At 34.6% G+C, this 11,005-nt stretch overlaps 1 protein-coding gene across 2 annotated transcripts; it reads right to left on the bottom strand.

The window, feature by feature from the left end:
* Window positions 1-5,081: 5,081 nt before the first annotated feature.
* LOC130655102 (uncharacterized) lies at window positions 5,082-9,644 on the bottom strand. 2 transcript variants are annotated; one of them, XM_057457802.1, is made up of 3 exons: window positions 9,503-9,644; window positions 8,179-8,458; window positions 5,082-7,369 (listed from the first exon to the last, which is right to left on the bottom strand). In XM_057457802.1, exons 2-3 carry the CDS (start codon window positions 8,450-8,452, stop codon window positions 5,700-5,702), a joined length of 1,944 nt encoding a protein of 647 aa, XP_057313785.1. In that variant the 5' UTR covers window positions 8,453-8,458; window positions 9,503-9,644; the 3' UTR covers window positions 5,082-5,699. The 2 variants fall into 2 exon arrangements, with proteins under 2 accessions (XP_057313785.1, XP_057313786.1); XM_057457803.1 differs by lacking the exon at window positions 9,503-9,644 and adding an exon at window positions 8,563-8,704.
* Window positions 9,645-11,005: the final 1,361 nt, after the last annotated feature.

The raw sequence follows: 11,005 nt of genomic DNA, 5'->3' as shown, positions 1-11,005 counted from the left end.
TCCCTCGTTTATATGACAATAGAATCAAACACTGTAACCCTATTATTTTTTTGAGGATCGTTTTGGTCTTTCCAGGTTTTTCCTAATAAAGTTTTAATTTGGGATATAAGAACAATCAGCTCAGTGTTACTACTGAATTTATCAGTGTATTAACAACGTCCGAAACTGCTTAGTTTTTAGACAAAAACAAATTATCCAAAGAATGCAGGTAGCCATAGTGTGAAGATAAAATAAAAAAAGATAATTTCATTGAATTAATTGATAACAAATGAAGAATTTCGAAAGTTTACGTTTTGCAGGGTTTAATTTAAGCTTGTTGTTATTTACGTCTCCACTTCTCATCTTAAAAATGTATCGATAAATCAATCCTTAAACTAAAAACGTATTTTAAATGATCAAATAACGCATGGCTGAGCAACTTATACTGATCCTGTTCGTTCTTTCTATAAAAGCAGACACTGTAGAAGAACAATCAAGTCATATCTTTCCATTTATAGCAGTAATGGATGACGCAAGCCATCCCCATTTATCTTGGTTAATCTCAACACGTTCATATCTTATCCGGTTTCTTCTTGCTTTCAATAAAAAAAGTAGCAAGCTGAGCAAACACATAAAGAAAGATCAGACAAAATTACTTTGTCCTGGCAACATCTGTAAACACAGTTTGGGTTTCTTTTACCCTATTGAATGCAGCACCATCACCAAACGTGATATAAATCCTTAGGAAAGGATAATCTAGCATACAGTAGTAGCAGGAAGGGGTACAATTGTTTACATATCTCTACACAAAAGCTTTTAAGAAATTCAAAAGAAACCCTACGAAGATGTTTTATCACTCGATATAAATCAGTTGTGATGATCGTTCATGACAATTCGCAGGATCAATTAATTATACTTCTGTGTATCTAACATCCTGTTGGTTATGCATTTTAACCAAACATCAAACGTATCTGCCTCTTTTCAATGGTGATCAACCAAGGATCAAAGTTAATACCGATTTGTTTATTTTGATAATATCATCATACCAACACGTGCAAAGGTTAAAAAAGGGTTACTTGAAACTATTATAACAAATGTAATCAAGGTGGACATGGATGCTAATGTGCTTGACATATTACCATATTGATTTAAGGAAAAAGTGCTAACCACAGCAACTGCATCATACTATTTTATTATTTTTAATTCTTTGATAAGGCCAAAGACAGTAATGTGGTTATTTCCATTATATTTCACTGAATGCATTTAAGTTGTTCGCGGATTGAAAAGATTCTTGTTTTGTTTTTTAACTTTTTCAGTGTTGATTGCGTTAGCGGGTGTAATGAATAAAATAGAGTATTGGGCAGGTATACAACCTATCACAAACCTAACGAAGATGGAAGCCTTAATTTCATGTTTTGTCACAACCTGCAAAATCGAAAACTCTGGGGTAGGACGCTTTTCATTGTTTGTTTGCCTGCGATATTCCATTCATCTTCTTTCTAATACCTTTTTTTCCCTGCTATAAGTCGAGTTTCGTGTGTCTAGTTACTTGCGGCACCATTTTGCTTATAGACAGAGAGACGACGGCTATTATTATAGAGACTTTATTTAGTATTTTACTGACTAATTAAAATATTCTAGCTGGTCAGTCCTTAGCCAGCTGTGTATTTTATCGACTGCAAACGTCGTTAAGTCCGTAACTTTCTAAGCAGCGGAGACCGTCCGTGGATTGAAATAAATGAGCGATCAAAGGGTAGGAAGTAGGGGTTTGTTCGAGGGGCGGCGATTATTCAGCACTTTAAAGTCGCTAATAAAAATAGTAAAATCCTAGTCTAGTCCTAGTCTCTTTAGGGCAGTTGCTGAATTTATTAAAAATAGATTTCTAAACATTAAAAAGACGACAGGTGGAGAGGGGACAAAAAAAGCCTATCGCAAATTTCTTGTCGGCTTTTCTAAATCAATTTAAATTCTGCAAATTTTTTTTGGTCAATCTAAATATGATAACTTTGTTAAAATACTCTGTTTGACTTGCTGCTTGTTTAGATTGACAACATCAATTAAATGTGCATATTGACCAAAGATATATACAGCAGCTGCATTTGGAATTCGTTGAAAGCGGTTGGTGAAATAAATATATTGACATCTTCCTGCACACGACGTTACAATAATTCAATATAGATAGAATTTCAGCTAACATTATCCTAACAGAGTGGAGTGTAAATCTTTTGAATTGTCGAAGCATTTGAAGAGTTCCATAGCAAGATTTCACTACATAGTTAGCGTGATCTTTTCAAGTGAGGCTGCTGTCGTAATGTACACCGAGACATTATATACAATTTTGAAAGCGTACCGGTATACTTGCGTTTCTTACTCAACTATGACGTTAAGAACAGAATAGCGTTTATTTTACTATTATTAAAAATGACATTTTAATTAGACGGCCATTGCGATATATTCTTCAAATCTGAATCTAAATTTAATACACGCGTTCTTGTAAAAGCCACTTCTACACTTTTGTAAAGGGTTGTATCATCTGTATATTGCACAAAAATGCACAAAGGTTGTTTTAATAAGTCAACGACGTATATATTGAATTATGCATGCCTGATATTGTAATCCTTCGAATAAACGCCTGGGGCGTTTATTAAGTTGTTAGACTTTTAGAGAGAGCATTTATGCGAGGCGCTTAAAAGAGGCGGGTGTATTTAAATTATTTTTTCTATGTTTTTCGTATTTTCTTTTGTCAATAGAATACATTTGTTAACATATTATTTACATCATCATCAATATCGTCATCGTCATTTATATCAACAGCTAACGATATATTCTTCTATCTTCTTCTATCTTCTTCAAATAAACGCCCCTCGAAAGCAGGGCGTTTATTAGAGGGGGCGACTTTAGAGGGGCGTTTAATTAAAGAATTACGACATACTACCTGGTGGTACACCGAAATGATTCCCTAACATGCTTAATGAAAAGTCGTCCACCTAAACATATTCGTTTCTATTTCAAAGATGTAGAAAATCTTTAGACAATGTTTTGGAGTAATTTTTTCGGAGTAATTTACCACAATTGCTAACGTTACTTCACTTTAATTCATTGCACATTTATACATCTCGAAGGGAGTGACCTTTTCGAAAATATGATTGAGTATAAATTGCTTTACTTTCAATAAAGGGCTGATGGTTGATGCAATAATAAAATTTCACACACTTTAGATAAAACTGATAGTACAGACATAGGTCTTTAATTTTCAAGTTTGAAATGATAATCTACCTTGGGATTTTGGGCACCCTCGTCCCCAGGTTTTTTGCCTTTCTGATAGGAGAGATCAAAAAGGCGTAAAACCTTGGGGACGAGGGTGGGTTTTTAGATGCACTGTGCGACTTTCTATGCATCTGGGAATAATTACCTTGCTTTTAGTATACATGTAAAATGATTTACGCAGAGGTTATACTTATTTTTGATTAGGATTGTCGTGTAGTGAAATAGTTGTTCAAGTCAATAGAGAGATCTGTTACTTCGTTGTATTTGGTTGTTTCCAAAAAACAAAGGGTTTGTGGACTTATACTTTTTCTTCAAAGTATATCTCCGGTCTTGATCACTGTTAGGACAGGTCTTGTGCGCATTTTTTTCGTTTTTGGATTTTAAAGTTATTTATCCATGCAGCAACAGGGGTCGTTAATTTAACTTTTCTTAGTAGTGCATGCTGATTTATGCACTATGAAATAATTTCGTTGAAGATAGATATTACTTTAGTCATTCGGATTGTCAAACTCATACATACAATCTTTAAAGGCGACTGACAACATCTGAAATGAAAAGGTCCAGGTTCAAATTTTTGTTCGTTGCATAGGTATTTCTAATGAGGTGTGAATCGTCTTGATGTTTAGGATGATATACAGTGTAAATATCCTACGGTCGATACTTTCGCTCCTTTAGTTCTATTTGAAGATTAAATCGTAAAAGTTTTTGAAAAATAGTGAATTGGAGTTAATTTGTTTGTGCTACCAAGCCTATCGTTAACTCGCCGTAAACCACAGAATTTTAGTAGTTACATGGAGAGTTTAAGATATTTGAGAAACAGCCTATGACCACTTCAGCTATTCTTTTAACTAAATTTGTAAAGAGCAATACTTAGAAGAAAAACAAAAAAGAAGTTTTGGTGGGGAGGAGATCCAGTCATACATTGCTTTGACCAGAACAATTTATTTTAGCTAACTGCAAGCTCGACTAGAACTATCAGAAAACGCAGTGCCATTGAGAAGCTAATAGTCCTAGGGACAAGGTTGAGCCAACTGCTCAATATAAAAACGCCCCTAATTTAACACTTTAGACTCCAAAGACGTATTTTACGCTAAATGAGGCTGAAATTCTAACATGGTAACTATCAGCCATAGTTCATAACCAATGAACTTTGAAAAACCGGATGCCCGGATTAAAGATGGTCAAAATGCCCTTTCAGTGTCAACCGATTCTCTCAATTTTGGAAGAACGGATGACCGAGTTTAATAATGGGGCAAAGTCTCGCGGATGCTTTTAGTTTCTCTAAAAACACCCTCAGAAGTCTAAGGGTTAACACAAGAAAACGCAAACTTGAGTGTGCTAAATGCCATGTTTTTACAGACAGAGATGGAATAAAACAAACTCATTCTTCAGCCACGATTATCAGCAAGCATAGAAGTAACATGAAGTTAGGGAGAGAGAAGATTAAAAAGCTGAGCGAAGAACAATTTTCAGTCATTTCAATGAAAGAAGACAATTGAAAATAATGACTGTTTTATCAACGACAGTGTGACGACAGGCTGCAGCTTATGTTGTTATGCAACCTGAAGAGGTTATTTTTAAAAGTGCCTGAAAGGCTGCTCCACTGAATGGTCCACACCATTCATCGAATCTAGATCAAACATGTCATACAGTTTTATATAAACTTCTAGAGTTATTTTCTTTTCTCCAACCAATAGAATATAATTTTCCACAAAATCTACAGCGGCATCGACTATTTTTTCAGAAAATTTAATTTTAAAAAATTTAAAAATTTGCGTTAAATTTCGTGGAAATCAACAATCAAATAAATATATTAATCAATGAAAACAAATAAAAACTGTAAACTAATTTATTGCGAAAATTAAAATATATACATATGAAAATAATCCAAAAACTACAAAGGATTTAGTCAAACCTGTTTGTAGCAAACAGCCGGATGAAGAAAAGATAAGTGTCCTCCAAATAGAGGTTTAGGTACCTTTTAAAATACTTTCATTTTTTGAAAAAGAGTTTCCAACGACAGTGGTTTAACAAATGCAACTTTTAAGGTGCAATACAAAGTCGATTAATTACATAAAAACATTACAAAAAAATGATAAAATATGTAAAAGAAAAATAATATTCTTATTAGTGAAATATTTGCATTTGGCAGTTTCTGATGTTAGCAGGTAAACCCGTGGTATCAATGTGTAGGTCTATGGAGGTTTTCTGTAATTTAGCAAGGGTTATGGATGTTTCTGTTTATTTACGTGTTATATAGTATATTCAAAAGGTCAACTTTACTGGGCTAATAAAATAGGCGTCAAAATAACTTACGGAGGGTCAAATATATGTTGTCATTGTGGTTGTTATCGCCAGTGTTTTTATTTCCGTTGTCGTTCTTGTCTATACAGTATTATTTTTTCTACTAAGCTAAAAGTTCTAAAACTACGAAGTACTACTTCTACTACCAGTTAGGAGAGCTTTTGAAACTGTTTCACACAGAATAAAGTGATGATGGTTGCCCCTAACGATAGTAACTCTGGAAATTCGCGATAAGAAGGTGGAAGAGTGATCCTTGCGGAATCGATGTCAACGATCAAACCTCCTTTGTGAGCTTTGAAATATACACTCCTGACGTTGTCAAATGCATCATATAGATTCTCCCATGCAAGTGTTACATTTTTAAGATTCAAAAAACGAAGAGCTGCAGGCGTAATTTCATCTTCTTGTTTGAACACTTTTAGCATGCCCCATTCATGGTTCGTGCTTCGAATTACAAACACGGTTTCTTCTCTATCTCTCAATATGCAGCATTTTTCAGGATGCTTCACTTGTTTTTCACTCGGCAGAGATTCCTTACCAACAGTGTATGAACTTGCAATTAAGGAATTCTTTGAATCAAAGATCTCTACTGCAGAAAATTCACCAAGATTTGATTGCAGGATTCTACATTTTAATGTTGTCTTTTGCTCTTCATCCATCATAAGCATGTTCAGGTAAACACAAGGAGCTTCGTCTAACTTTGAAGTATACGGCGCCATCATCATTGGATAAGCAAGAACGTCACCGTAATGCTGAGATAGAGATATATGATTTTTATCCGCTGCGAAAGCTAAAGTTATGTTTCCAACATTAATTTTATCACAGCGAAACTTTAGCCAACCTGAGATTTCCTTGGTGTCAAACCTACTTCCTTCAGTAGGCGGTAATGTGAAAGAAACCTTAAATTCATCTCCTTCTGCATAGTCCTGATTTCCAGGAAAACTGAAATCCGTATCGTAGGAGTTTTCATAAGTCGAGTAGCCACGATTGACAGGGGAATGATCGACCGTACCCTCGAGCAATTGAAAATGGAATAAATCGTATGCAGTAGTGTCGAATTGAACAATGTTTTGTACTGACATATCATCAAATATTTTAAAAAAAATATTTCCTTTTCCTGCCCCTGTTACATCATACTTCATAAGGTTAATTTCGTCGTTCGTGCGAAAAGCTTTGGCGTTGACATTGAGATGATACGCTTTGCCTTTGGTTTGCTCAAGGTTTTCTAGCCGCAGCGCTGTTACACTTAAGCTGTACACCTTATTTCCCATTAACAAAAAATCCCTGTAACTTATGCTATCTGCTAATGGACAGACATCTCCTCTAAACATGGCCCCAGGAACCGATTCATGCACTTGATGCCAGCTACCTTGTCTCACAACGGATGCGTGTGAGGTACTGTTCTTTCTTTTATGAACGCTCTTAATAAATTCCTCTTTTACTCCTTTGATATCCTTGTTATATGCATAAGGATTCAGCATGTGTGTTTTCCAAACAAATCCCTTATGGTATGGATAAGATACCTTTCTTTGATCACCAAGTTGAGCATCTAGAAGGTATGTGTGCAATCCAATTTCCAAGAACTTTTCATCCTCATAATGCGGAAGTGATACTTGTCTAGCAAACAGACGGTAATCATTAACAGCCTGTAGTAAATCACACGATATCACAGATTGATACGGAGCTGGTTTTGGTTGCACGGTATCAACATCCATTTTAAATGGAATACGTTCTTGATACATAGCATTCCATAGTTTTTTGGTATGGTGGTCACTTTTGCGTTGAGCTAGCGTAGGTAGACGATGTGGAAAGACTTTACCTAAAGAAAGCAGAAAACGTTTTTTTAAGAATTCTTTTCTTAGTGTTGAATTTTAAAATCAATAGCCAATGAAAAATTGGAGAAGAAATAAACAACAGCAATTCCACGATCTCATAATATGACATTTTAACAGCCGCATTTTATGTGTCCAAAATGGTTACGTCGCAGCTTTTTTTCAAGACCTGCAAAATATTTCATTACTTCGTGTCAGCCAAACAAGAATGAATAAAATAGAAAATGCTAAAAGTATGTACTTTCCACAAGCTAATCTCTAGTTAAATTTTAATTGTGAAACCGCTCCATTAAAGAAACTTTAAAATATTTTTTACCAATAACAAGTAGATTTTTCCTCGGTTTCACAAGTGCAGTAAATTTTAGGCCATATGGTAGTCACTAAAAAGGTATTAGGTAGCTAAATGATATATGTTTTTTTTTGAAACGCATTAACGTCTTGTTAGTCCACAACAAACAGGACATGGTTTATTTCTTTTTATTAATTTTGGCAATTATCCATATTGGATTTGCAGTGTTCAATTATATCGCTTTTACAGTATACTCGAAAAGGAATTTTAATTATGATAGGTAGTAGAAAATAGATAAACATATATAAATATAAAAAACGCTCTGCTAATATATTATATTCAGTACTGATTGGTACCATAACGATCCACCACTGTGGTTACTAGAGTGGGATTTATTATCACATTGTAGCATAACAAGTGCTGTTCTTTTCCTTCTTAATTTTTGTTTCATAAATAAGTTTGGGGAATAGTAAAAATAAAACAAAAAACTATTTAGCTATTTCTTACCCGCTATTGTTATGCAATCTGCTTCATAGGCATACGGGTCCAACATATGTGAAACCCAAACAAGTTCTATATCAAGTGGAGCCACCAACTTTTCACTTGGGTGTTTGACAAGAAAAGGCAGCCAATATTTTTCATAACGAATGATAGCTAATTTGACTGTGTTACGATGAAACACGATTGGGGAAAAGTTTAGCTCTTGTATAAACTCATAATGTGTTTTACATTCCTGTAACAAGTCGATACTGGATGGTAATTTTCCATGTTCGTTGCCCATTGTGTACTAAAAAAGCAGGAATACAAGTATATAACATAACGAACACGCAAAACGTACGACTCACTTTTTTATATTCGTTATTAAAACTCCTGTTATAAGACAAAAATCACCTCTATTCCTTTACACTGAAAATTTAAGTCAATCCCAACTTCGTTACTGTTTTTGCTAGAATATTACTCATATCAGAGTGGATTACTCACTACTAGAGGGATTGCTTATACGAACAGTTGAATGAAAGAATGTATTACCACGATAATAAGACCGCATTTAACAAGTTAATTTATAGTTTTATTGTCTCATGTAAGCTTTCTATTCAGTTTAGCTGATAAAATCTTTTTATCTTATTTAATTACAACTGATTTTGAATTGTTATGTACTTAGTAATACGCAATCTTGAAAGGCTGAGAACGAAATTGATAATTACACCAGCGCCCGTCAGTAAAGTATAAGAATAACAGGCCGAGAAGATTTCAGGTTAAAAACAACAGGTCCTGGGATCGAGGTTGATTTCTGGTGTTTAGAACAATAGAAAAACAAAGTAATGGCCAGCATGGTCAAAATTTTGGTATTCTTATAGAAAAAATGTATAGCCAAAAAAATTGCAAATTCTTGCTATTTTAAAACTTGTTATTTTTTTAAATTATGCTTATTAATTACTTCAGAGTTTTAGTTTCCTCTGTAATTAGGGATATAATACAGAGTTGATATAACGTGAGACACGAAAGTTTGGCGATTATATTGAAACAACTAGATTCCCCTCTTCGACTGTAACTTTTTGCACTGTCACCAGAGGTAGCACTTATGTCTACATGTTTGCCACAATGTCCCGATTGTGGTCACTAAGAGACTCCGAACGAATTGACAACACAACATTGAAAGGAAGCACAAAAGTGCTTGACCACTGCACAAAATACGACAGAATTATTTACTTGCTAAATACCAAATTGCTTAACGTCTGTCTAGATATGACAAAAACAAGTGTTCATTTACAAAAGAAAGATTTACTTGGCCTCAAATATTGATAGCAGAAAAAAGATATTTAAAACTAACTTTTTAAAGAATTGAACGATATCGTTAGATTTGTTTTTTCAGAGCTACGTTCTGCATACGCAAAAATGGAATAACTTGTCAGCATTATTTTCCCAGTGGAATGACTAAGTGAACCCTCATAAAGAAAATGCTGCGAATTCGATTTTTTTTTTACTTATATAATAATAACATGTGAATGCTTAATCCCTGGACACAAGAATATTGTTATGACCGTAACTATTGTTGCTGGGCAATAATTTCCAACCTTTGGGATTTCTTGAACTCAGTTGTTTCATTTGAAATAAAAGGAGATTATACTTTTATTACAGTACTCCAGTACAGTACTGGCAGCCCTAATTGATAATTACCCATTGTAACATAATGTTCAAACAGAAATCTTATAATAGAGCATCCCTGGAGACGCTGTTGATCTCTATCGATAACTGGTATTCGGAAAAATTCTTCTACTTGCTCCCCAACACCTTCCTCTCTCTCCTCCTCTTAATTTACATTATCATTGATTTCTCCTGGTCAAATATTCACAGTAGATTCTCATGTAGACTTTTAACCTTGTCTCAAGGGTCTCTTTTTCCACTTGGACAATATCTGAAAGTGAGAAAAAAAACCTGGGATAGAGGTTTGTAGACTCTGGTAATTGTAACCCTACAACCTGATATAGGCAATAATCAGTGCCCTGAAAAAGAAAAGAAAAATGCTCAAGAATTTATTTGTCCCATCGTGACAAGTAAAGCAGTTATATATTTACTACTAAACAAACGTGATGCAACCTCGTCCCCGGTGCTCTTCTACCCCTTTTATATTCTGGGACCAGCCCCCGGTACCACCACGGTCTCACTTTTTGCTGGAAACGAGTTTTGGACAAGAGCAACAATAAACAATGAACGATCTGGGATTCAATATTGAATGTTGCTCTCCTCCTTCTTTTTTTAAGAATGAATTTGCCGGCCCTGCTATGGTAGCCAAGAAAACCGTCCTCTTGCTTGCTATACTTTTTGCCACAAACAGAGAACTAACGAAGAAAACACTGATATTTCCTCGGTAAAAGAACATTTAAGAGAATTTAGGATTCAAAAAATGTTATTTTATTTTTTTGTACTTATTTCCCGCTAGCTTTTTTAATTTACAAGGAGTAAAATAACAAAAAAAAATCTCTTTAATAATAGCCGTCGTCTGTCTGTGTGTCCGCGAGAGCAGCGTCCCGTAACGGAAACACAAAATTTTTAAAATGCGCACGAATACCAAATGCGATATATTTTTGTCCACTTTGTTGCGACGGGTAAATTTAAAGGACGGGCGAACCCGTGGATTTTTCCACGGGCTAACCACTAGAATAGCTATAATAGCTAAGCTATGAAAATAAGATGCAATCGTTCTTTCTCTGTCCTCTTTTATTATGGAGATGTGCCGCTGTATTTTATGTTTAAAATATGTACACATAACCTAACGTGGTTATCATGAAAGTGTCCCTTTAAATTAGACATCATTTGTCCCTTTAAATCTTCA

The sequence above is a fragment of the Hydractinia symbiolongicarpus genome, chromosome 8 (assembly GCF_029227915.1).
Source record: "Hydractinia symbiolongicarpus strain clone_291-10 chromosome 8, HSymV2.1, whole genome shotgun sequence".
Classification (NCBI taxonomy): Eukaryota; Metazoa; Cnidaria; class Hydrozoa; order Anthoathecata; family Hydractiniidae; genus Hydractinia; species Hydractinia symbiolongicarpus.
Note: the sequence above shows the minus strand (reverse complement) of the source record. Positions and strands in the feature narration are given on the sequence as shown.